Source organism: Podarcis vaucheri (genome assembly GCF_965113315.1).
Source record: "Podarcis vaucheri genome assembly, chromosome: 7".
Lineage (NCBI taxonomy): Eukaryota > Metazoa > Chordata > Lepidosauria > Squamata > Lacertidae > Podarcis > Podarcis vaucheri.
In genome coordinates this window covers 61,676,144-61,703,846 of record NC_138765.1, presented here as the reverse complement: position 1 = coordinate 61,703,846, position 27,703 = coordinate 61,676,144, and the positions used below count along the sequence as shown (strand labels likewise).

General features: G+C 43.8%; 1 protein-coding gene across 2 annotated transcripts in view; it reads left to right on the top strand.

Moving 5' to 3' along the window:
- Positions 1-27,703, top strand: part of LONP2 (lon peptidase 2, peroxisomal) — a 52,786-nt gene that overhangs the window by 9,379 nt on the left and 15,704 nt on the right. For both annotated transcript variants that reach the window (XM_082232908.1, XM_082232907.1), the window contains exons 5-11: positions 455-618; positions 1,075-1,169; positions 1,340-1,598; positions 8,961-9,102; positions 19,663-19,813; positions 20,058-20,184; positions 20,912-21,045. In XM_082232908.1, coding sequence (XP_082089034.1) covers positions 455-618; positions 1,075-1,169; positions 1,340-1,598; positions 8,961-9,102; positions 19,663-19,813; positions 20,058-20,184; positions 20,912-21,045 — 1,072 coding nt within the window. The remainder of the gene's footprint in view (positions 1-454; positions 619-1,074; positions 1,170-1,339; positions 1,599-8,960; positions 9,103-19,662; positions 19,814-20,057; positions 20,185-20,911; positions 21,046-27,703) is intronic.

Genomic DNA, 27,703 nt, shown 5'->3' with positions numbered 1-27,703 from the left:
ATAATGTGTTTTATTGCTTTTGTATGGGGGCTGACATAACGTTAGAGTAGGTGATAAAGACAAAAGCATTATTAAATATATTTTATGAAATATTTATTTATTTTGCATCTGCATTTATCAGCTGGTCCCAGGGTGGCTTACGTACACCTGAATATAAAGCCATGTGATTTTTATCAGATCACTAAACCAGCAGTTAAAACATCCTTAAATAGCAACAATTTTAGCAGTTAATTTTTAGCAGGTCATTATTATGGTTCTTACTGATTTTCCCAATAATGATTTTTGTTTTATCATTGTGTGGACTGCTTTAATATTTATTTTTGTGAATGAAAAGTGGTATAGGAATCTTTTAATGAAGTGAATGAATGAATTGGGTAACTGGTTGCTTAGTGCAGTAGCCACAAGCTCACACAGAGAAAGTTCCTGCTATCTTAGAGCCTTTCAAACTTTGTAGGTTGTGGCGATACGTCCCATTCGAAGGATCACCCACTTTCCAGGCACTGCTGAAGACGAGGAGGAGGATGAAGACCACAATGATATTGTTATCCTTGAAAAGAAAATTCGAACCTCCAGTATGCCTGAGCAGGCTCTAAAAGTGTGTGTAAAAGAGGTAAAGAGGTAGGTAGTTTATTTAGATTCTGAAGCTCTAAGTTTGTAACGTTGTTTTAAAATCTGTTTGACAATCTTTGAAGCTATTGCTTGACTTTTCATGTTTTCTGTATTCTTGAATACCACACTTTTAATACGTCATAATCCAGCCTTCCGAAGCCAGTGCCCTCCAGCTGTTTCAGACAGCAGTTTCCATCCACCCCAGCCAGTGTGGAGGGAACCACACATCTGGCTGATAAATTGTACTTGAGAGAAGAGGCAAAATCATGGGAACACAAAGTGAATCAGGGGATGAATCCAGTAACTGTGGTTTTAAAAGCAGTTAAACATGTGCAGCATGGTTGGAAGTGAAGTTTAGCATGTTCAGATTACTTGCTAGGATTTTAAAATACAGAACTGATGAGCGCACATCTTTAGGAACAAATATGCTTAAGTTACACATTTCAGTTTTATCTGTCCTTCTAGATTAAAGAAAATGCCTCAGTCAATGCCAGAATATGCCTTAACCAGAAATTACTTGGAACTGATGGTGGAACTGCCATGGAGCAAAAGTACAAAAGGTAAAGGGAGTCTTCTGTGCTTCTGTAGACTATGGCTACTACAAATTGTTCGAAAAATGCAAAGGGAGGGAATATTGGTGGTATTACCAGGGTTATACATTATTGTGGCTATTTGACCAGGAGAGACGCTTAAGCTTGGCGTTTAAACACAATTAACATTTGGTCAACAGATCGCCTGGATATCCGTGCAGCCAGGATTCTTCTGGACAATGACCATTACGCTATGGAGAAGTTGAAGAAGAGGGTGTTGGAGTATTTGGCAGTCAGACAGCTTAAGAACAACTTGAAGGGCCCAATCCTTTGCTTTGTGGGACCTCCTGGGGTTGGAAAAACTAGTGTAGGAAGATCCGTGGCAAAGACTTTGGGCCGAGAGTTCCACCGAATCGCCCTCGGCGGAGTGTGTGACCAGTCTGATATCCGAGGACACAGGTATCTTTAGTGCTCCGTTTGCGAAGTGGTGATTTACAAACCGTAGATGAGTTTTCAGCTTGTTCCCAGCTCTGCCACCCCCCTTTTTTTATTACCTTGACATCATTGTTGTCTTCCCAATGGAGAAAGACACACTGCAACTCATGCATTACAAACAGCCCCTTCTCCAACCTGGTACCCTCAAGGTGTTTTGGACTATAACTTTCATTAGCCCCAGCCAGCACCACTCTGCTAGCTGAGGCTGATGGGAGTTGTAGTCCAAAGTATCTGGCTCAGGTTATGGAAGTCTGTTTTGCTACATACATCTCCCCCCCCCCCCCCGGAGCAGTCTCTGCAGCAGGGGAAAAATTAACGGTCAGCATCCTTAAATTCTGCTACAAATGGTCTTAATGTATAGTGCAGTCCTATGCAAGTTTCGAAAGCACTCTTAAGTGCAAGTAGATAAATAGGTACCGCTTTCTAGCGGGAAGGTAAACAGCGTTTCCGTGTGCTGCGCTGGTGCTGGCTCTCCAGAGCAGCTTCGTCACCCTGGCCATGTGACCCGGAAGTGTCTCCGGACAGCGCTGGCCCCCAGCCTCTTAAGCGAGACGGGCGCGCAACCCCAGAGTCGGTCACGACTGGCCCGTACGGGTAGGGGTACCTTTACCTTTATGCAAGTTTACTCACAGAAGCAAGCCACACTGTTTTCAGTCGGAGTTTTCCTCTAGTGGGTGTGTTTAAGACTGCAGCCTTAGGTAAGTTTTGTTGAACTCAACTGGATTTACTTCTGAGTAGATACACATAGGATTGTGCTGTTAATTTCCTTTTGTAGAAATGGGGAACAATTTTAATTGGGAGGCTGAAAATGAATCTTAAATGTCTCAGGAGGGTTGGGTGTTTCTTTACATGTAAATATAGATGCGGATAATGTTATTTATTTATAGTGGGGTACACAAAGGCAGTATTCAAAAACAGCATCTGTTCATCCTATTTAATCTTTGGAAGTTGCGCCTCATTTGATATATTGTATCCCACCCTCACTGGGAGACTTTGGTATGCACTTGTCCGGAGTCAGTGTTCGGAAGTGACTGGCGATTGTGACAAAACTGAATTCAGGAGTGTATGGAAAGGTGGGTGAGATACTTGGAAGTGAGTCCTTCCACCAAAACAAACAAATGATAGCCAACTAGTCAGATGGGTTTTGACAGATTGATTCAATTTAAATATGCATGTGGCTAAAAAAACAGTTCTGAAAAGGAAATGGGCATAACTTTGTGTTTAAAACTCCTTTGTGCATGCGTATGTTGCAGGAGGCCCGTCTCCAAAGAGGCATCCCCTTTTGTGGGTGACATTGAAGGGGGGTGCCTCTTCTAAGATGGTTCCCTTCCACCTGCAGTTTATAGAACATGGCTGGGCAAACTAAGGCCCGGAGGATGGATCCGGCCCAATTGCCTTCTAAATCCACCCCATGGACGGCCCGGGAATCAGCATGTTTTTACATGAGTAGAATATGTCCTTTTATTTAAAATGCATCTTTGGGTTATTTGTGGGGCCTGCCTGGTGTTTTTACATGAGTAGAATGTATGCTTTTATGTAAAATGCATCTCTGGGTTATTTGTGGAGCATACAAATTCGTTCATTCCCCCCTCCCCCCAAAAAAATATAGTCTGGCCCCCCGCAAGGTCTGAGGGACAGTGGACCTGCCCCCTGCTGAAAAAGTTTGCTGATCCCTGTTATAGAACTCCCTTTCTTTAAAAAAACAATGTTGATGGCAATGATGATGATTTATATATTGCCTTTCATTTCAAAAATAAATACCAATGTGGTTCCAGGATTATGGAGAGCCCTGAAGAAGGCTAGCCAGGAACCAGCTTTAGGACCAAGTTATAGTGGCTAGTAGTAGAGGAATATACCTTCAGGGTGTTTGGTGAGGGTAATGGGCCATTGGTTTCTTAATCAAGCAAAAAGAGTAGCGGAAACATATTTGCTACAGGAGATTTGAAGGTGGTGATTGACTGACTGCAACAAGTTGTGACAACTGCCATTGTGTACTTTGTTGAAATGGGACACTTCAAATGGGCAAATAAAATGTAGGGCTTTGCCAAAGTTACCTAACAAATTGAGATTTATGTTCAAGAAAATGATTTGGGAAAGCATACATCAAAATGTGTTCTTCCTGTTCAGTCATATATCTGGGGCCTGCTAGGACACAAATTCCTGAATTTAGTGTGGGTAGTTTCTTGGGAAATGGTGTGTTTATGCAACAGGAAAAGGCAAATTTTACCAAGCAATGGAAGGTCCTTAGTCCTTCCCCACATAGACTTTCAAAATGGCACTGTAGGCAGTCCTGCATACAGTTTTGTGCAGTTTTCATGACCTGGCCCACCTGCTTTTTCCATGCATCTAAATCAAGACACCAAGACAGAACATCCTCCAGGTGATTGCAAATCACTCCGCTTCAAGTTAGCTTTGTTAGGCTCTTTTCACAGCTTCTACCACCTGTTATAATTGGATTAATACAATAAGCCAAGACAACACAATTAGTCATTGCAGCCTCCTGTGTGTGTTTGAGGAGGCCTCCTGCACAATCTGGGCATTGTGGAATATACTTTGACGTTTCTGGACGTCCAAATACATCATATTCCTTAGCATGCTAAACATGGGAGTGGCCAAGCGTCCCCCCCTTAAGGGACTGACTTCCTGTTGTTACATATATCAAGCACTAAATCTAGGTGATATGATGTTCTCATCCCATGTTGGCCATTGATGTGGGGCTGAAGCAGGCAAACCTTACAATTTATCTCTCTCTGTTGTTGACAGTGCTCTACCAAAGTGGTAACAGCATGCTGCTGTTCACGTGGAAACCACTAGAGGTTGTCCAATGTTTAGGAAGTGTGAAGGGAACATATTTTTATGAAGAGAGTGGCAGCTTGGACTTCCAGTTGAAGCCTGCTAGTTTCAGAACACATGCTAGCAAAGTTTTAAAAGAGCACAGTGCAATAAATAGCTCTCCACCTTTGTGTCCCCACAAAGGACTTGTGGCTCTTTCTGGAAGTTCTTATTCCCCACCTCCACAGGTATCCTTTTGGGTTTCGTTAAGCCCCCTTTAAAAATGTTCAGCTTTAAGAGCAGCAAACAATTTTGAGTCTGCTGTTGGGGCATGGCAGGAGAAGACTTTGTCGCTTCACTGTGCACCATTGATCTCTTCACAGCAGTCTCTGGCTTGTGACCCAGTGCTCTGACAGCACCAGAATTCCTCTTTAGAACTGAGTTTGATAAGCAGCAAGACCAGCTGATACCCTTCGACCTGTTTTTGTTGTGTGTGTCACTCCTGGGCAAAGCTAGCCTCTAGGAAAACCCAGCTGATTCTGCTAAAAGCGAAAGAAGAGTTGCCAGAGGCATGCCAGTGTGTTGTATTTGTAGCTCAGTGTTAGAGGAGATGCTTTGCATGCAGATGATCCAGGTTCAGTCCCCGGCCTCTTCAGGTAGGTCTGGGAAGCTCTCCTGTTTGGAACCCTGGAGAGAAGTTTACATGTTTAGGAGTTGAGCTAGGTGTATCTGTGTACTGAGATAAGTTCACCAATAATCTGACACCAGCAGAAGCCAGATTCCTGGAAGTGTTGGGATAGTTCTCGAGCAAAGCTGGGTTGAAATCTGTACTCAGCTGTGAAGTTCACTATGTGGCCTTGGGAAAATTACTCTCAGCTTCAATTATTTCTCAGGATTATTATGGGGATAAAATGGAGGGGCTGGGAAGAAATCATGCACATTGCCCTAAATTTCTTGGAGAAAAGGTGGGATATAAACAAAATAAAGTAAAAACAAAGTGTTTATTCCCTCATCCACTAATGAAGACATGGTATCTGCATGCTGTTGCTTTCTCCTTGCTCTCCCTCTTTTGTGTAAAGGATAGGTTGGATATTCACTGAGTTAGCATTTTTGATGAGGTCTATTCCTAAATCAGGACGTGGGTAGCGCTGTGGGTAAAACCTCAGTGCCTAGGGCTTGCTGATCGCATGGTTGGTGGTTCGAATCCCCGCGGCGGGGTGAGCTTCCGTCGTTTGGTCCCAGCTCCTGCCCACCTAGCAGTTCGAAAGCACCCTTAAGTGCAAGTAGATAAATAGGTACCGCTTTATAGCGGGAAGGTAAACGGCGTTTCCGTGTGCTGCGCTGGTGCTGGCTCGCCAGAGCAGCTTTGTCACGCTGGCCACGTGACCCGGAAGTGTCTGCGGACAGCGCTGGCTCCCGGCCTCTTAAGTGAGATGAGCGCACAACCCTAGAGTCGGACACGACTGGCCCTTACGGGCAGGGGTACCTTTACCTTTATTCCTAAATCTGCAATTTGAAGGACAGTATCAACAAGGAAATGAGAGCTCTTCATAGTATTGTGTTGCGCAGAAGTTGTGTGTGTATGTGTGTGTGTGTGTGTGTGTGTGTTTAAGTACCATCTCATGTGATATTCAGATATGGGAAAAAGGGAACACCCAAAACTTGCCTTGTAAGGGCAGCTCACGTGCTTAGAGTTTGCCGTGCATGTGAATCTGCCTTCCATTTGGGCTCTGAGGATTCACTACTGTTTTCCATTCTGCAAACAAAGTTAGTCTCGTAATAGAGAACCCAAACTGACACTTTCCAGCTGTCCTTTGCTTTCGCTGGGCAGCTGTTCCGTGCTTGTGTGTGAAAAGTTTGCCCCATCGTGTTAGAGACCAAGCTTATTTGGGAAAATAGAACTGGCGACAGCTTCAGGATTTCTGCTTCATTCTTAGCATATATCTTCCTTCTTTAAAAAGAAATACTCTGGGGGCAGATTCAGAGGCTTTGGAAGAAAGCCACACAGTCTGGCATCTCCTTATTTGGCTAGGTAAAAGTGAAATCAGCATAGGTTAATTAAGATACGGATCAAGTCCACTGTGCCAATATATTAAGACTCCTTATTTAAATTTCTGACTCAACAAATCAGCTTTGTATAAAGGTAGAAAATACATTTTTATCCCACCCTGCCTCTAAGGAGACCTCTTACAAAATTGTTATTCTCCCTTCCTAAATGGCTATCATCGTAACAATCCTGTTAAGTAATTTACACTGAGAGACAGAGAGCAAATGTGTCTGGCCCAAGGTAACCCATGGTTTAGCAAGGACTTTAACCCAGATCTCCCTGGTCAAGGTCCAACCCTGTATCCACTTCATCCTGCTGACTTTCCAGGAACACAGTTCTATTGATGTTAAGCACTTTGAAGTCCCATTGATTTTTTGATTTTGTGTGTGTGTGTGTGTGTGTGTGTGTGTGTGTGGAACTGACTTAAGGGAGCAAATTCCTTTGAACTTGTGTGTGCTAAAGTTGTTCTGTGAATGGCTGCCAGTGGGCCCACTGTTCATCTGTCTTCCACCCACCCCCTGTATACCCCCTTTAGGCATACCCAACCTTCTCACTTTTCATGGTGCAGATCTTTCCAAGGCATTTGTTATTTTTAAAAACTGCAATAGGCAGCAGCAATACGTGAATAGTGATCAGGATCCTTCTCACTGGCTGGTTGATGGTAGACTTGTCCTGTGATGTGGAGGGGAGCTGTCCAGCTGGAGCAGACTCTCAGGCTGGCTTCGTTTGTCTCACCCCCCAACCCTTTTTACTTGTAGTTTACAGTGATGTCCAAATCAAGCAAGCTATTGAGAGTTTCTCTACAAACCAGAAACTGAAAACAGTAATTTGAAGTGGGTTTTCAGATTTGGTTTGGTGGTAAATAATAGCTGTATCTATACTTTTCCCAGTTTGGATGCCCTGGCAAATGGTGTTTACCACTAACCAGGAAACTGAGCAGGGAATTGGTATGGAGACAAATGGAGAGAATGAACCCCCAGCACATTCCTACAAACCAAACCCTGGTTTAGTCATAACATCTGATTCAGGCCAATGTAGTGCTTTAATATGGCTAGAGTAGTACCAGTCCTCAAGATTAGGATAATTACAGGCATATATAGAGAGAGAGAGCTGATGCCATCCATTTATGGAGATTTCTTGCAAATAAGAGTGTCATTACAGGCTACTGAGTCTAATTCTGATTACTATTGTTTTCCAGATCAAAGAATTCCCACCTCCATGCCGAAGCAGAAACTAAATGATTTTGCTTTGAGCTTAGAAACTTTCTCACAGTTTGTTCCTTTAAATTGTCTAAATGTATTAAATACTTCTATTTATTCTGGAGAGGCAGTGGAAATATTAGAGTTTGGATGCAGCGTGGGTGAACAGTTTATTTTTTCATTGGGAATAGTACCAACATAAAGATTCCAAGCAAAGGTTTTTGGTGTGTGTGCGGTTGTAAACAACCAGGCCAGTGCAGAAAGAAACCTATTTCCTTATTGCTTGACATTTTCCAGGGCTCACCATGGCAAGGGAGGTGGTGGGAGGAGGGAGGAGGCAGAGCACTGAGAATCCAGGGCCCGAGGGAAGGGTGAGTGAAGAAGACATGGGGATCATGCCTCTGCCCCCTTGGTTTCAACGCTGGAGGCTGAAGCTTCTCTCCAGCTACTTGATATTCAGGTGAAATGTTTTGCTGATTAAGGGCCTTTCCCTAACCATGCTCCACGAATGCCATTTAAAAACTTTTGATTCATAGATGCCTTGAGCAGTATCTGGGCAGTAGTAGGAGGAGAATCATCAAAGGCGGTATCATCATGTAAAACTCCTTGAGGGTTGTGTGACAGTGGCTAATTTAGCAGCGATGAATTTGAAAGAGAAGGACTAGGTGCAGAGCTTGTGTGCCTGCTCACCTGGGGTATCCCTCCTTTCAACTCTGCCCCTCCCTTGTTTTGGATTTCTACAGCCCCTGTTGGCTCCTCCCTGCAGGCACAGCTTCCACATTCTGCACTTTTCTGTTGGCGCACATCCATACCAGGAAATATGATTCATGGCTTCTAAAAGATCCCAAATGCGAAACCATAGTTTGAAGTTGGCTTCCAGGTTTCATTGGAAGCCATTAAACACCGTTCTCAAGCCAGACATAACAGGGCAGCTCACTGTGACTTCCTGCCATTTGTTTCCCCATTTGTTCAAAAGGTGGAGTGAGCCATATGCATGTGTGTGTCTGAAGCTTCTTTGTATTTTGACTTTGGTTGATTTTAAACATCAGAACACAGCCAATCTCTAAATCGGCCTTCTGCAACCTAGACCCCTCCAGACGGACTGCAGCTCCCATCAACTCCAACCAGTATGGCTAATGGTTGGGGACGAACGAAGCTGTAGTCCAAAATATCTGGAGAGCAACAGGTTGCAGGAGGCTGATGATTAGCTGATTGGGGTTTTTTGGGTGACTTTAGAAAGAGAACATAAAACAATTTGCTTCCAGTTTGCTGTTCCGTACTTCAACCTCATCCCTTGCTCCCCACAAGGCGCACCTACGTTGGCAGCATGCCTGGGAGGATCATCAATGGCTTGAAGACTGTTGGGGTTAACAATCCTGTGTTCCTGCTCGATGAGGTTGACAAGCTTGGAAAGAGCCTGCAGGGGGATCCTGCGGCTGCTTTGCTTGAGGTAAGAAGTGAAACGAGCTCCTTCTCTGTTGCATGTAGCTCACCTTTTTCTTCAGTTCAGCTGTCTAATTCTGAGCTTGACAAATGGAGATATCATTTTTCCTGATCACAGTGTAGGGCTTTTGGAGATGCAAATAACACTGGACAAAAAAAAAACAATTAGAAAGCCAATTCCATTTGTGTATGTGGAGCCATCAGTTGCTTAATAACTGTGGTATTTGATGATTAAGAGCATAAGAAGAGCCTTCCTGGATCAGACCAAAATCTGTCTAGCTCAGCATCTTGTTTTCCCCTCAATGACCAACTAGATGCATGAGCAGGGAATGAACAAGAACCATCTCATGTTGTTTTGTCCCCAGGTTCTGGTATTCATAAAACTGTTGCATTAACAATTGGGGATTTGTGTGCATCAAAAACTAAAGTAGTGACTTGCTTTTTGACAGCATATTAATCTGAATGTTTGATATGGGCCCCAGATCCAGGGTAAAGGGAAACTCCAGTTAGCCCCATTGCTGTTAACATCAGGAGTCAATAGCTTAACTACCATGAAGGGGGTGGGGGTAGAGATTTGCTTCAGGTAAAGGGGGGTACTGTAGGGACAGGGGCATATAGTCAGGTCACATCTTAATGTGCATAAGCTTACTGAAACCTCTGGCTGTATATAAATTCAATTTTCTTAAAAAAAAATAATACACAATTTCAACTGTATGCCCTTGGCTGCATCTCCATTCCAGGACCCATTTCAGCCATTTTGATCAGCCATGCTTTCTCTCTCTTCCCTCCTCCATCCTCCTCCCTTGCAGGTGGAGGAGTGAGGAGAGGCAGTGGGTACACCAGGAAAGGGTCTCCCAGTGGAGCTTGCCAGACAGCAACCAGCCATGAAAAGGTCATTTTGGCAATACATGATTTTGACATAGGCATGCTACCCTTGGAGCATGACCCCAGTATATGAGGTGACTCAGCTGTGTTCTTGAGGCTGATTTCCAGTCCGTTAACCAAGTTTAACATGAAGCCAGTGTTGTATCCACATGTTGGGCCCTGTGTGTTTGAAGAGCTATTGAAAGTAATGTGGGTGCTTTGTTTCGATATATTTTGTGTGTGTGTGTGTTATGATGATATCAGAGATACTTTCTGGCATGTTGAGATTGGTAGCTATTTTGGAGCACTGAGATAAGAAAACAACAACACAAGGGAGAGTCCTTGGGCAGCTGCTGGATCCTTCATCTGATTGCCGTGGGACTAGCTGACATTCTTACAAAAAGGCATTTTTATTTATAACATGCAGCAACAGGAAGGAAGTCAGGCAGAACGATCCGGCTCCATTTGCAGAATGGCAAATGCTTTGCCGTGGCAGAGGCTGTGCAAAGGAATTTGTCTTCGTATAGTATGGAGGATCCCCAAGTGCTGTGCCTGCATTGTACTAGTACTGTGGCAAAACTCTTGTTTTTTAGTGTGACTGAAGACAAGAGAAGGCCGGCTTTGTGTAACCTGGGGTTGCTACCTGGCTTTGGATGATTGCAGTTAGTCTGATTGTGAATGAAACGATTCTATGACTACAATCTCCAAGGCATCCCTAAGTTTCTTTTATCCTTAAAGCTTCCCAGGGCAGGTTAACATGGGCTGCGCCTGGCGTTGGGGAAACTTGTGACCCTCCAGATCTTGCTGGACTGCAACTCCCATCAACATTCTTACTGGTGCTGATGGGAGATGGAGTCCACCATCAGCTCAAAGTTCCCGGCCTCAGGCTGGGCCATTCCTTAAATTGTGCTGAAATATTTCTGAGGAACAAATTCGTATTCTAGGGCTGAAGAAATGTTTCGTTTTGTAGACACCAGCATTGAACAAGATCCCCCAGATATGTTGGCACCAGCATTGCCTGGGGCTCCTTTTTTTTCAACTCTCTGTGATAAAACTGAAAGGACTTATGGTCCTTCCCAAATATTCCCTGCCCTATACACTGGAGGGAGAAAGACCCAGTTTGTCCATTGCTGGGTAATGTTGGTAGTTCGGATGGTGGAACTGAGGTGCAGTGTTGCCTGAGCAAAACAGAATGTCTTCCTATTTCCAGTTACTGTCCATCAACAAGAGAACATTTGTTCTATATTTGGATGACCCCACTGAAGGTCAGAGTAGGCAGAAAAGGTTCCAAGTCTGTCTCGATGGAAAACCTTGGTTGGCAGATATGAAGCAAAAAGCAAGTAGGCAGGCCACTAAGTGTTCTTGGGGTTTTTATGTACCGTATTTTTTGCACTATAACTATGTACCGTTTTTATGTACCGTATTTTTTGCACTAGAAAGTAAGGGGAAATGTCTGTGCGTGTTATGGAGGAAATGCCTACGGGTGGCATGCCTACGGATTTTCCTCCTCTAAAAACTACGTGCGTGTTATGGTCGGGTGCGTGTTATACAGCGAAAAATACGGTATGTTGTGGAAATGAAGGAACTTAATTAAAATAATAATAATTATTTATTCAAAAACTTTAGAAACCACTCTTCCATAAAAGTGCAAAAGGGCAGTATACAAAGAAATTTAAAGTTACAAAAACATTATAACACAGACCAATGGTACAGTGAAATAAAAACCATTCAACTAGCTAAAGATAAGGTAATACAAAATGCCTAAGCAAATATAAACATTTAAACCTGGTGCTGAAAAGAATACAGGGTCAGTGTCAGGCATATCTTCCTCTGGAAAGCATTCCGCAATCTGAGGAGTATTATTGGAATTATTGCAAAAATGGATAAGGGGGAGGATGATTAGTTAAAACAATTAAAGGCAATATGAATTTAAGAAATGCGCAAAAGGTGGTCAAAATGGTGGATCATCAGAGGTGATGATGGAAGTCCAAAAAAAAAAAAAAGATTATATAAGTGATGAGGCTTTGTGGTATATATTGTAATTTATATGTTAAAATTAATAAAAATTATTATAAAAAAGGAAAGCATTCCGCAATCAGGCGGTCCCCAGAGAAAATATCCTTTTTCTTTGCACATACATAATGTACTTCTCCTAACGATGTAACACGGGAGAGGTTTTGAACACATAAAAACTCTCCCTTTCACCCTTACTATGTATGCTCTTCTTTTTGGTGCTTTTGATCACTTTACATTTTAATCTGCGGCAGTTATGGTAAGTTTCATTTATTGACCAAACTGTTGACCAAAACCCCAAGGCAACTCACAACAATATACAGAATCATAGAGTTATAGGGGTGGAAGGAACTCCAAGGTCATCTAGTCCAACCCCCTTCCAATGCATCTGTTTCAGTGCAAACAATATCTAGGCCTCCACCAAACACCCCACCCATGGCCAAATGACATAAGATTAAACAATGCCGCCAAAGGCCTGACAGAATAATGTTTGATGATGCTCTATCACCAAAGAAGGGTCATCCAGGCATCTTGCAGCAGTTAATACCAGAGCCTGGGGCCATATTGGTGGAGGCCCTTGCATCAGAACTGGGATGTAGAGCAGGGCTTCCATCCACTGAGGACTGAAGTGTGCAAGCTTTGGTTTCAAATGAGGACATGAAGAGGTTAAGCAATGCCAACAGATGTCTGTCGAGGAAGGAGCTGCCTATTGCTTTCCTACGACAGATGGACTACCTGCTTTAAGCGATGAGCCTTCCCAGTCTTACCTGTTGAAATCCAAGCACCATTTTCATAATTAATCCCCCACTCTCTCCTCCACCAGACATCGATGAACGTAACAAGCCTTTTCTGTTAAGCAGGCCATAGACATTCCTTATAGCTTTATCTCTGATTCAAAATGGGTCAGCGGCAGCACAAGAAAGAAGAAACTCCCTTAGCAGAAGGTTCCCCACTATTTTAGATTCATATGGAGTTAAAGGTGCCCCCCTCACTCTCTCACTTGTATTTTCCTCGTTCTTCAATATATATATTTTAAGTTTCAGCAATGAAAGCTAAGTGAGATGGCTTTCTATTCTTGACAAATGTTCAAACTCTCTGTGTGTACGTGTGATATATAATTTTAATTAGCAGCACTCTTCTGGGTCCATAAGTCAAGTCGCTAAAGCAAAAGGGATGTATTCATGCCATAATGGAAAGGATAAATTATCTTGACAGCAGCATGCAATTGCTTGGGCATCACAGAGGTCCTGTCATGTGTTATGTGAGAACTTTTCATGTCAAAGCCACATTGATAATTTATCAAGCGCCAAGCAAGAGCTCTAGAGTTCAAGGGAAGGGTGGTGGAAGAAAGGTGTGAGCTGAGTGTGATGTTGCCGACAGGTGTGGATCACAGAATTCTATGTAGATGGAGTGAAGGTGACTAAGGAAGGGGAGTTGTGTTGCCTTTCGATACCTAGGAAACCACAAATATCAAGGTTTATATAACAAGAGCTTCATTGTATGATCCTCTGCCCTTAATTTTAGATAGTGTGTATGTTAAGGGGCGCAGGTGGCGCTGTGGGTAAAACCTCAGTGCCTAGGACTTGCCGATCATATGGTTGGCGGTTCGAATCCCCGCGGCGGGGTGAGCTCCCGTCTTTCGGTCCCAGCTCCTGCCCACCTAGCAGTTCGAAAGCACCCCTAAGTGCAAGTAGATAAATAGTTACCGCTTTATAGCGGGAAGGTAAACAGTGTTTCCGTGTGCTGCGCTGATGCCGGCTCGCCAGAGCAGCTTCGTCACGCTGGCCACGTGACCCGGAAGTTTCTGCGGACAGCGCTGGCTCCCGGCCTCTAGAGTGAGATGAGCGCACAACCCTAGAGTCGGACACGACTGGCCCGTACGGGCAGGGGTACCTTTACCTTTACCTTTATGTTAAGGGGAATGCAGGTTGAGTAGTTAATGTGCACAATAACTAGTCACTGTGTCCTTTCACCAGCCCTCATGGAGAATGTGCATATAATCCTTTCATGAAGAGGGAAATATGCATATTTCCCCATCTGTATACATAATCTCCAGCAGGCCTTGGGAAATGTGTATCTATCAGTTGAATTCTGTACATTTTCCAGCTATGGAATAGCCTTGAGGAATGTGCATATCTCAGCTGAATTTTGTCCATTCTCCATGTAACATGCATATATTCTCCAGTCAATATGCATCGTCTCCACAAAACATGTTTCCCCACTCTGCATTTCTTGTTCAGAAATTGTGCAGCGTACACCTTTCCTGGGCTGCTTCTGGCCCACTACCTAATCTTAGATGGCGAACAACCTACCCTGTCACTGATCAGCCAAGCAGCAGGAAGGGGCAGGAAGGGAGGCCTCCAGATAAATATTAACTTTGTTTTGCAGCCCGCCTGCTCCCCCCCCCATAAATCTGATTGAAATTCTACCCTCTTCCGTACTGTTATTAAACTTCAGAAAATTGCCAGCCTGTGCCAGAAATGGCAGTGGGTGGGATCAGAGGTAATTCACACTCCTTCTTCCCCAGCCCTCTTCCCTGCTGGGTAACTCTTCCTCAGCATCACATTGTCCTTTCTGCACTGGTCTTGCATCAGTTATAGGAGAGTACTGTAGAACTGCCTTCCATTCAAATGCACTATCATATAGTAAAACTAGACTGTGCAAGTATCTCGCTAACTGAATTAGGTTTGCACACGCAAACGACTTTCCTTGTTTTTTAGGGCAAGAAACTAAAATCAGTTTTGTTTTGAACGCTTATCTTAATATACCGCCCAGTGTATACGGCATGGACCAACTCAAGGGTTGTCCAACCCGCTCCGAGGCATACAGAAATTAGTGAGTCTTTGTTTTGGTGAAATGGAGGGTGCTCGACTTCAGACATGCTGGAGCTCTGCTTCAGCCACACCCACAAATTAAATCCCCCTCCCTCATTACATTAATTACAGGATTTTCTTTTCTATGCACTGCATGTTCACTTTGAATGCCAGCCCTACTCCTTCAAGTTAGAATGTTGTTTTGGGATGTAATGCATCCTGCAGGCTGCTTTCTGGAAAGCTGTGCTGCTTTTTAGGAAACGGATCTCATCGGGAGTCATTTTTAAAGATGACTGGTGCCATGCACCTCCATAAAGTCAGTTTGTTTCTTTCATTCGGCATCATTCTGCTGTTTCCTCTGTACTACAATAGTTGGGCTTTTGCCTTCTGCTTTAACTGATGCTTCTGGCAGCAACTCAGGAAAGCAAAAGAAAGCTTGGAAATGATTAAGAAGTTCCTTTTTGCAAACACTGTGAAGAGCAGCTGTGCCTTATGAATAGATTTAACGTTTTCTTTCAAGTTTTTGTGTTCCACCTGCCCTTAGGTGGGCATAAGCAGTTGCAGAAACATGTACAGTAGTGTTTTATCTTGGTGCCCCAAAGCCTGGGATTCTTAGTGCAGTTCTGCACAATACCTGACATGAGGTAGTAAAGTGAGGTGGTAGTATTCTGAGTGGTATCCACTCTGATTACAAGTATATTTTATGTGTGTGTGGATTGCTAATAATCTTGGATGCTCCTTTGCAGAGAAAAACTCATTATAGTCAACTTGCATCATAAGAGAACATAAGAAGAGCCATGCTGGATCAGGCCCAAGGCCTATCTAGTCCAGCCTTCTGTTCCCATGGTGGCCAGCCAGAAGTCTCTGGTAAACTCATAAGCAAAACATGAGCACAGTGTCACTGTCTCTCCCATGTTTCCCAGCAACTGGTATTTAGATCCATGGCACCTCTTAATACTGAATACAGTCCTCATGGTTAGTAGTAATTAACCAGAGAGAGAATTATGCAGGGAATCTCTGACCTTCCTGGTGTGCTTGCTGGAGTTGATGGAAGTTGTAGCCTAGCATCATCCGAAGGGCCAAAGTTTCTCCACACCTATGCTGAAGCTTCTTCTCTGGTGTGTGAATTTACTATGTGCAGGGAATGTTTAATGTGGGAGAGCCTTTGAAAATGTAAACTTGTTGAGGCGTGTACTGAGTGCCCATTCAACACGCCAGTGGGGTGTGCCAATGGAACAGAAAAAAGCACCAGACAGTTTGGGTAGGGTCGGTTCCGTTACTGACAATATATTGCAGTTCCACAGCTTAGCAGTTACCTACTAGTGTAGTATACAGTCTTTACAGCAGTCTTTCCAGTCTCCTTGCAGTTTTCCAGCACAGACTAGGCTCTGGCCAAAGGCAAAGACCAAGAGCAAGCTTGCTTCAAACACAAGTATATTTATACTTTAGATTGTGCTGAGTCACTCTCACATGCTTGCTGACTCACTCTCACATGCTTAACTGGTTTAGGCTTGCCATATTTCGAAAGGTGGAAATCCGGACACAAAAGTTGTTGAGCGAAATCTCAAAAAAAAGAGGAAATTTTTGAGCTATTTTAATGGAAAGCTGCCAAAAATCTACACTACCAACATGAGTTGCCATATGTCCGGATTTTCCCGGACATTTAAGCGATTCCCACCCAGGCACAGTTTCTGACGGCCGAATCCCTGCTATGTCCAGGAAATTCTGGGTGCATGGCAACCCTAAACTAGTTGCAGGTGCAGGACAAACAAACCCCAAATTAACCAGCAAACCTAACTTTTACCTGTTCTTTTTCTCTGCATAAATAAGCCCTTATACATTAACAAAACTCTGCTCCCATCAGGAGTGGTACAGAATTCCACTATCCCATTCTTCTAAAAAAAATTTAAAATGTACTTAAATTGTATATCAGTGTTTTTAAACAAAACGATCTACTTTTTTTAAAAAAATTCCCGATCCTTGCCCTCTCACCAGCATATGATCATTTACCTACCTAGCCTGAAACTTATCCCTCCCAGCAGGAAGGATACGAGAGAGGGGGGGAAAGAGAGAGAAGGAAAGGTGGAGGGGAGAAAATAAGAGAGAAAAGTCTTGACTAACACGCATGTTGAAAACAGAGCCAAAGCACTGGGTTGCAGCAACGTTGAGACTGATCCAAACATTATAGTGCAAGGACTTCCAGAAAAGCAGGCTCACAAAACTTGCAATTTCTCAGATGCTGCATTTCTTTAAGGTGCCTCAACACTTTTTCATGTTTGACCACAACTACCCCTCCGGAAGTGGCGCTTCTCTTCAAAGCAATCTGCTAATTATTTGCAAGGTGCAGCATATCTTCCACGCAGGAGTCTTAGACTTCCAACATCGCCTGTGATGTGAAGGTCAGCTCTGAGAACGTGCCTAGAATTAAACGGGAAAGTCCTTGTGCCATCGGCCACCTAATGGCCCCACACTCCTAAATAATTCACCAAGTGACCGCTTGAAACAAGTGTCATATTGTGAGCGCTTGTAAGCTCCAGTGTTCACCTTGAAACACAGCAGGAACCAGAGTGGAGTGCCCATTTTAATTTATCCTTAATTAGCATCCCATTACTCAAGTGACAGTGGCAATTTTGCTTGGTGGCTGTTTGACAGAGAAATAAGCAAAGGGAGGTGCTTGGAGTGTAAGTGTTCGTATCAGTGACACTAGCTCATCCTTTAATGGATGGTAAATTACCCTGCTGTGTCCTTCTTGATAGCCTCAACAGAGATCCATGCTTGCAAGCACTCAGGCAGAATAAGAGCTAGTGACTTAAATGCATCCCTCCTAGCTGTGTACAGTCAAAGTAGCTTCTCAGATCCGATGTGCTCTAATTTCCCTTTTCACCCTAAATTTTCACATGTACCCATTTAAAAGTCATTTTAAAAAACAGCAATTGATTACAGTGTTACCTCAGGTTAAGTACTTAATTTCTTCTGGAGGTCCGTTCTTAACCTGAAACTGTTCTTAACCTGAAGCATCACTTTAGCTAATGGGGCCTCCTGCTGCTTCTGCTGCACGGCCGGAGCACAATTTCTGTTCCCATCCTGAAGCAAAGTTCTTAACCTGAAGGACTATTTCTGGGTTAGTGGAGTCTGTAACCTGAAGCGTATGTAACCTGAAGCATATGTAACCTGAGGTACCACTGTATTGACACTTGGATTTTGGAGCGTTGCTCGCCCTTTACTCTGTTCATTTGGCTTCTGCCCATCCCACTTCCTTCAGCTGACCACACTCAGAAAATAGGGCGGGGTTACATTTGATATGGGCAGCTCTACCGTCCAATCACAAGTGCAATTTAGTTTCACTTCTACCTTCTCACTGGCTGTTGATTCTCCTGCTCTGACCATGAGAGGATGGTAATTATAATAATAATGGGATGTAACCAGCTCAGAGTAGACCCACTGAAATTAATGGCCTATGTCCATTCATCTGAATGGGTTTACTCGGAGTGGAGCTAACGTTGGCTACAACCCAGGGAATAATAGAATCAGAGATTAAGATAATACTTTGCATTTATACGGCATATTGCAATTGTTCAAAGCACCATGCCTGTCTATTCTTTTAAAAGGAGATGCTAGACATCGAGCTGGAAGACTTTCTGTATGAAAAGCATGTGTTCCATTACTAATCTACCACTGATCTATTGTCGCTCCCTGAGCCACTCTTCTGCCTTGAGAGCTCTGGGAATTGAAGTTCAGGTGGTGACGCTTAGGGAGCTCTAGCAGAGAATTCTTTCCATCTTCATAAAACTGAAATTCTGAGGAATGTGATGTGAGGGAATAACGGCAGTGAAACAAATGGAGAACCTGTGTACATTTGGTGTGCCTTCCTCTGTTCTGTGGAATATCATTCTCATCAAGATACGACAGGCACCGTCTGTCTACACTTCCTGAAAACAATTGGTAGGACATTTTTGTTCCGACAGGCTCTCCCAGCTGGAGAAATGGGTCTTTGCCATGAGCATCTATTTTGCGTTGTTTCAGTTTTGTTTTAACTGTATTGGCTGTTCTTTGTGTTTTAAATGGTTTTGGGGTTTTTTTTGCTGTTTTTATTGTATATCACCTTCAGACTGTTGTGTAGATGGCTGTTAATAAATAATATTAATAAAATAAAAGTGGGAAGTGTACTTATGCCTTCATTTTCGCCATCTCCTCTTCCCACACCCTGGTCTCTTTTGGACAGAAATAAAAAAGACTGGCAGAATCCGAGACCAGGGAGAAGAGTTGGTGAAAGAAGACTGGAAGAAATTTAAAGACTATTTACAGAAATATTGTAAAATTAATGAATGTTAGAAGGATGTTGGATAGAAACTAAGGGGTTTCCAGCTGTAATGCTTTAGGAGATACAAAAAAAAGGTTTATAAATGGGTAAAAGCTTAATGGTAAGGATTTGCTGAACTAACAAATTGAAGTGGAATACAAAGAAGGGAGGTATGAGGAGGTCTGGGGAAATAAGCGTAAGGAAGATATATTATGGAAAATTATTTGTTTTTTAACTTTTTACGTTGTATTTTGTATTTTGTTTCTTTTTATTTTTTATTTTTTTCCATTGTTATATTTTAAAAAACTTTAATAAATATCTTTTTTAAAAAAAGAAATAAAAAAGAGGAAGTTTGTGGTGCTACTAGTGTGAACCTCTTGTGGGTCCACTCCTTAATAGCCAAAGTTTTTTTTTAAGTGTAGCTATTTTTTTAAAAAAAACTATTTTCCCGCCAACTGTCTTCTAAAATATAACTAAATATAACTGTTAGAGAATGTAACTGCATATGTGGCTGTAACTACGGTCATACTTTCTGAGAGGAATTAAATTTGCAAATCTTTTTCATTTGCTTTTTAAGGTCTTGGATCCTGAGCAAAACCACAGCTTCACAGATCATTACTTAAACGTAGCCTTTGACTTGTCCCAAGTACTTTTCATTGCCACAGCCAACACGACTGCCACCATCCCACCTGCTTTGCTGGACAGAATGGAGATCATCCAAGTTCCAGGTGATTAGAACTGACCAGGGTGCGGGTGATGTTAAGGCAGGATGTATCAATGATTCCTGCTGCTTGTCAGCACTGCTTGCCATACTTGTATATCATAGACGGCCACTGTCGGTATCTTCTCCCATCTCGCTCTCTTTCCAGGTGAGGCTAAAACTTCATTTCCTTTAGAAATCTGGCTTTGTATGTGACTTCTGATCTGAGTTCAATATCCTAGTTCTTCTAAAGGATGTGTCTTGTTTCAAAGGATACACGCAAGAAGAGAAGATAGAAATTGCACATCGCCACTTGATTCCAAAGCAGCTTGAGCAACATGGACTGACTCCTCAGCAGATTCAGATTCCTCAAGATGCAACCCTGGCAATCATCACCCGGTAATTTTAAAAACGTATTTACAGTCGTACCTTGGAAGCCAAACGGAATCTGTTCGAGAAGTCCGTTCCACTTCCAAAACGTTCAGTAACCAAACTGTGGTTTCTGATTGGCTGCAGGAAGCTCCTGCAGCCAATCAGAAGCTGCAGAAGCCCCATCGGATGTTTGGGTTCCAAAGGACGTTCACAAACCGGAACACTTACTTCTGGGTTTGCGGTGTTCAGGAGCCAAATGTCCGAGTACCAAGGCGTTCAGGTTCTAAGGTACGACTGTATATGTTTATTTTGCTGTTTGGTACATTTAGTTGCTCTGCTACATTCTTGCAGCTGCCTAGGAAAATTGATAAGTTTAGGTTTGCATTCAAAATGTTGTTCCATGGCACCTGGATTCATTCCTGCCAGGATGGGGACTGTGTGGCCCTCCAGAAGTTGTTGGACTCCAACTCCCATCATCCCTAGCCATTGTGCAAGCTGGCTGGGGCTGATGGGAGTTGGAGTCCAACAGCACAAGGAGAGCCACAGATTCCTCACCCCTTCATTAGGACGCAATAATGTCCAACAAAGACTTTCCCCCATACCTTATTCCACATTAAAACCATTCATAGAAATATGTTCCCCAAACTAAGAGATAACTTTCCTTGTTGTGGAACAGGGCCCTTAAACAGATCCAGGATTGTGTCAATTTAGACGGGCACTGAAAAGGACAATCTTGGCTGCTTCTTTGTACTAGATACACTCGGGAGGCAGGAGTCCGCTCTTTGGATCGCAAATTTGGAGCCATTTGCCGAGCAGTTGCCGTGAAAGTGGCAGAAGGCCAGCACAAGGAGGCAAAGCCAGATCGCTCTGAAGTGACAGAAGGAGGAGGTTTGTGTGCCTTTTATATCCTTCTGCCAGTCGCAAGCCTTTGCCAGCTCTCTGGCTTGGAAGGTTGCCCAAGGAAGGGGGCCGTCAACATTTCCGAGTTTGTAGATTTGCATATGTTTTGTCCTCGACGGAAATAAATATGCAGTGTTTTTCATTTCGATCGCTCATGATGAGCGATAGAATTATTTGCAGTGCATCTCTGGGGAGAAAGGAAAACTCAAGCCAAGTTTGTGGCTGAGAAATGGGTGCACAGTGAGGACTGGCTGCTCAGACCACGTTTTGAACTGTGAAGCCATTAATGATATGGGGCTAGCATCCTTGATAAGCTGTTCCTGTCCTGTATCCTGTTATGTTCCCCCGTAGCAAGTGCTATCCAGAAAGGCAGGGAGTAAAACAGGAGTTTCCAGAGAGCTATCTGCAGTTATTGAGCACCTGAATACACTATAGAGCCTGAGCAGTCACCCTATGCTGCTTGGGTGATGTTGGGAGTTTGGAGATAACATGGGAAGGAACAGTTAAGGATGCAGATAAACCAGCATCGCCAGGCCCCTCCAGTGTGATGAATAAGGTTCCAGCAATAACAGAAGCATCAGCAATGCTGTGATGTGGTCATGTGAAAAGAGGCCCTGAGTCCTCTTGCCAGAGCAATGTGGCCAGATACCGTATTTTTCTCTCTATAACACGCAGATTTTTTCTCCTAAAAAGGAAGGGGAAATGTCTGTGCGTGTTATGGAGCGAATGTGTGGTCCCTGGAGCCGAAAAATCGGGCAAAAATCAAACCGTGCTTCACGGAGAAGGGAAACCTGAAAAGAGGAAGTGGGTGCATTCCTGCATTCTGCCTCAGGGTCTTACTGCCCACCCTCTCTGTTTCGTTGCTGTGTTTGCTGAAACGGAACAAAGAGCAGGGAAAGCCCCTCCCCTCCAGGCAAGAAGAGGGGAAAGCAGACTGTCGCTCCTTCCTCTCTGTGCTCCGGTGTGGCTGAAAACATGCAGGTGGGAGAGAGAGAGACAGAGAGAGAGAGAGAGAGAGAGAGAGAGAGAGAGAGAGAGCGCTGGCTGGCTTGGGTGGGTGCGTGGGGGAAACTTTTGCCTTCCTTTCCTCCCTCCTGTTATACCCCACTCCTGCATTCTTAGCCCTTCTGTGTTTTTCCTTCCCTCCCCACTTAAAATGTGGTTAAAAAGCATGGATCCACATGGATCCTAAGGATTTTTGCACTGGGTCACCCCAAATTCACCATCAGAGCACATAGCATGTCCATGGCTACAGCCTGCCCCCCAAAAATCATGCACCCACTGTTGCCTGGGGCTGCAATGGTGCAAAAATGTGGTTAAAAAGCATGGATCCACATGGATCTTTGCATTGGGTCACCCCCAAATTCACCACCAGAGAACATAGCATGTCCATGGCTACAGCCTGCCCCCCCCCAAAATCACGCACCCACTGTTGTCTGGGGCTGCAATGGTGCAAAAACGTGGTTACATAGCATGGATCCACATGGATCTTTGCATTGGGTCACCCCCCAAATTCACCATCAGAGCACATAACATGTCCATGGCTACAGCCTGCCCCCCAAAAATCATGCACCCACTGTTGCCTGGGGCTGCAATGGTGCAAAAATGTGGTTAAAAAGCATGGATCCACATGGATCCTCAGGATCTTTGCATTGGGTCAGCCCAAATTCACCATCAGATCACATGTCTGTGGCCACAGCATGAAGCACAAAAATGATACATCCACTGTTTCATTCAGAATGTTTTTTCCCTTGTTTTCCTCCTCTAAAAATGATGTGCGTGTTATGGTCAGGTGCGTGTTATAGAGCGAAAAATACGGTAGTTTTCTGTAACAGTAGCACCAAAAGGATTTCTGCATAGAGCAGGGGTGGGGAACCTTATTCAGCCCAAGGGCCAGATTTGTTTCTGGGCAACCTTTTGGGGGCCACATACCAGTGGCGGGTGGGTGCAGAGGCAAAAGTGGGCGGAGCAACGAATGTGAATTTTACCTTGGTATAATGGGATAATTTCCTACACACAGTCACACACCCCTCCCTCTCTGTCTTCTGTGTAGACAAGCAAGAGGCATGGTCAGAACTGAAGGGTGCATTCCAGCCAGGCCAAAACACTTGAGGGTGCGAAGCAGGGCAGTGAAGAGAGCCAGGCCAAAACACTTGAGAGTGTGAAGCAGGGCAGGCTTGGGAGAGTCCTGAGGGCCAGGTAGAGGCCTGGCAGGCTCCAACTGAGCCCCAGACCTGAAGTTCCTCATCCCTGACATAGAGTAATGAAAGCAACAAGAAGTGATCAGTGACAGTAGATATTTACCTTTGACTCTAGTGGATATTTACTTGTGGGTTATGATGCTGCCATTCAGAAATCCTTTAAAAGCTTGCATGAAATCACCCACGTGCTGTTGTCAAGGAGGAGGCCATTGTACTACAATTGGGCATACCTGCTATAAACCGCCTACACAACAAACATAATCAGAGACTGCAGTCTTGCTGATGAGTCAGATGCTTCTGTGTTGGTTGGCAGACTTAAATACGATCATTTAGCACTCGCTTCTTGTCTGAGTGATAGCAAAAAGACATTATGGAGGACTCTTCATCATTCTACCTACCACATGGCAGTTTAAAGGCATGTTTTTTGAGGCATCTGTGCTGTGTAGAAGAGCCTCATGCCCTTGAACTTTTACCTCATTTCCAGGTTTCTTTAACTGCTTGGGGCGGGGACTTCATTGGCAGCTGGGTTGTTGATACAGTGATTGCCAGCTAAGAGTTTTATGCCAATTTCTTTTTTTCAGATCTGAGAACAGGGGAGACCCAGATGTCTGTACAAGCTTTTCATACTCCCCCCCCCAAAGCAGCCCTCTGTTTACTGTTTTGTTATTAATCATCAGAAATAAAATTGAACAGCTAATACACCTTTTAAAAAGATAATGTACCACTGATATCTTACATGGCATGTGCACTCAGATGCTGACACCCTGCACTATTGTAATTTAAGAAAGGGTGTAGATGGCATCCAGGGGCTGCCTGTATGTGCCTGGAGACAAGAAGTATTTTGGCAATGATAGGCACCCTCAAATATCTGAAGGGCTGTCACATGGAGGATGGAGCAAGCTTGTTTTCTGCTGCTCCAGAGGGTAGGACCCAAAACAGTGTTTTCAATTTCAAGGAAGGAGATTTTGACTAAATTTTAGAAAGAACTTTCTGACAGTAAGAGCTGTGGAGCAGACTCCCTCGGAAGGGGCTGGACTCTCCTTCACTGGCGGTTTTTAAATCAAGGTTGAATGGCCATCTGTCAGAGTACTTTAGCTGTGATTCCTACATTGCAGGGGGTTGGACTAAATGACCCTTTGGGTCCCTTCCAGCTCTTCAATTCTATGAATACCTCAACCAGGAGTCAAAGAACAATGCAGCTAATTCCAGAAGGTCCCAAACCATTTGGACTTGTATCTGTCACCACCACATGGCAAACTTCTGTTTAGAATCAAGGGGTGTTTCGACTTCCGGGGTTGGCGCGATCTGGAAATGGCGGATTCCCTCCGAGCTCCGGAGGGAATCGGCTCAGCGGTGGATGGGTCTTTGCCGTGCCGGCGGCACGGGGACCCTTAAAAACCGCAGGCGCGGAAGCCTGCGGACTGAAGACTCGGTGGGCACCTCAAGCGCCCCCCCGATTCGCGAAGAGCCTTTTTAAAGGCTGCGGAGGGGATACAGGGGACGGCGCGGTGCTGAGAGTCGATCGCTACCGCCGCTGAGTGAAGCCGCGAGCCATGACTGGAGAGCGCTGACTTCCTTCCTTGAAATTTGGACTGAAAAGAAGAACCCGTGAGTAAATTGGAATTGGACTTTAAGAATTTTACCTTTAGAATTAGAGACGATCGGGGTGTGTGCTAAAAGGAAGTCTGCACCCCCCCCCCTTGCAGACGATCCAGAGCAACGATATAAGAACTAAGCTGGAGTGCCTACCCTGTAAAGGGTGAGTTTAAAAAGACAGTAACTTCCAAGATTTGGAAAAGTAACTTTGAGCAGGAGAGTGGAGTGTTGGAAGTCGTTTGTTTTGCTGTAAACAACCCCCCCTCCCGGGCCCGGGAGCGTCCTGTTTTGGAGCTTGTGTAAGAGGTACAGAGTTTGACAGCTGTCAAAGCTGTCAAACGGACTGTTAATAGTGAAAAATTGCAACTTAAGATTCCTCTGGATTAAAAGGAGTTACATTTGAACTAAAATTGTTGGAAATAAAGAAACAATAACAAGATACAGGATTGTTGGAGAAAAGAACACTAAGTAACCAGATTCCCTCTAGGGGGAATTCTGTGGAATTACAATGGCTGTGGATGGAAAGATACTGGGGGAAATCGAAAGGATGTTCCATTTTGTGGGAATCTTACAAGAGCAGACTACGGCTATGAGTAAACAATTGATGACCTTGACTTCTGAAACATGTAGTTCTGCTGAATGTAATGAGGACCCGAGTGAGAAAGAATCCACAGCTGAACTTGAAATGATAACTAAAGAAGAGGAGAAGACAAAACAAGAAAGAGAAAAAGTGAAGTGGGAAAACACTAACCAGAAGCTGACACCTGGGGAATACAAGCAAGGAGACTATTGGATTGAATTTACTACAGGTCTACGAAAGATGCAGAAGACGAAAGTGGAGGCCCTGGGAGTTTATGAAATTCAGGGCTTTGGAATAAAGAAATATAATTGGGGCCTCCACATAGACTCTGACCTTGATTACTTTCAAGATCCATGCCTTGTGGAAATTATCCAGCAGCTGTTTTTAAATATGGGAAGAGACTATGGACTGACTGTAAAAGAACTCTTTCGAGATTCGATGACCGACATAAAGGATTACCAACAAGACCGGCGGAGAGGGACTGAAAGAGACTTGAGAGCCTCGGACGTGAGGAACCCGGGCTAAGAACTGTTATTTTAGACATGTTTCGGGAAGGGACGCAAATCGGGGATGGGAGGGAGGGAAGGAACTAATTATAACAACACTCAAGACCAGGGGGTTTAGATAATAAGACTATTATTCAAGACAAAATGGGAAATCGATGGAAGGGAATCGGGGTCCAACTTAGAAAAATTTATTTTTGCTTTTTTTTTGTTTTTTCTTTATAAGAGGATTAATATCAAGATGGACAAGAGAATGCCAATTTGCTGACATAAATTTGGGAATAGGGATGCAAGGGAGGGGGTGGGGGGAAGTCAAGGACCAGGGTTAGAAAATAAGTTTTTTGGAAATTATACATGTTTGTTGTTTTTTGTGTTTGTTTTTGTGTTTTGTTGTTGTTTATATAAAATGTGAAAACCTAATAAAAATTTTTTTTTAAAAAAAAATAGAATCAAGGGGTGTTTCAAAAAAGCAGTTCATAGTGGGAGCTGGTAGGGAAAAAATAGAAAATTCCCCATGTGGTAACAAGCCCATGAAAATATATATATATATATTTGTTTTGAATACAGGCCATACAACCATAGCAGCAGGATGACCTATGTAAGGCATACAGTAAAAACCTTTTGGTATTTGGCAGCCCATGTTGCTATTCTGGGCTGCTTCAAGAGAGCGATGCTTATTTTCAAAATTTTGTCCTGTATGCTGGAGCTCCTGTATCAGGAGTTTGCTACACACACTGTTCTCTTCTCTTTAGTGTTCCCAAAATTGAAGTGAAGTGCAGGCTCATCTGGAGTTCTCTGTGTGCATTGGAGCCTCAGAGAGCGTTAAGTCACAGCTCATGACGATGCTTGGTTTTTCCCAGGTACTACAGTGCCTGCTTGAGCAGGCTGGGAATCTGATAGCTGGGCCTTGTGGTCCAGAACTGCACATGCAGATCTAACTCTAGTAAGCGGCATTCACCATCACATTTCTCCCCTCGCAGCCTGGACTCTGGAAGGGATCATGTCTCAATGGCAGAGCACATGTTTTGCATGCCAAAAGTCCCAAGTTCAATCTACAGGCATGGCCAAACTTGGCCCTCCAGATGTTTTGGGACTACAATTCCCATCGTCCCTGACCACTGGTCCTGTTAGCTAGGGATGATGGGAGTTGTAGTCCCAAAACATCTGGAGGACCAAGTTTGGCCATGCCTGGAGATCTGGCAGCAAGTAGTGGAACAGGCCTCCCACCTGAGATTCCCTGTCAGAATAGATGATACGGGAGGCTTGGTAAATGCACAAATAGTCTCAGCTGATACAACTATATTACCTATGCAGAATGCTTATTGTCAAACCTTTTTAGTGCATCCTTGGTCGAGTCAAAAGTTGTTTGTGTGGCTTTTTTGGCTCCATCATCCCTGCTTAAAAAGGCCAGTTTTTCCCCTTGAAAGGTCATGTTTGCTGAGGCTGATAGGAGTTGTAGTCCAAACAATTTGGTTGGTATTAAGTTGCAGAAAGCTGTCATTGGAGGATCCCCATGTATGTGTCCTCTTTAGCACTCCCAAGAGAGAGGCAGGAAAACCTCAAATATGTTTAATCTTTGCAGTCATCTCAGATTTCATAGAATGCCCACATGCTTTCCAATAATGCAAGGCAAGGGCTGCATCTTGTCTAAAGAAATCCTAGTCAATAAAAAGTATGTTAATCAAATATTAAATTAAATCTACATATAACAAAAAAAAGTTTTGAAGGTGAGGAAGCATGCTTGCTTTGTTTTGTAAGTCATAGAT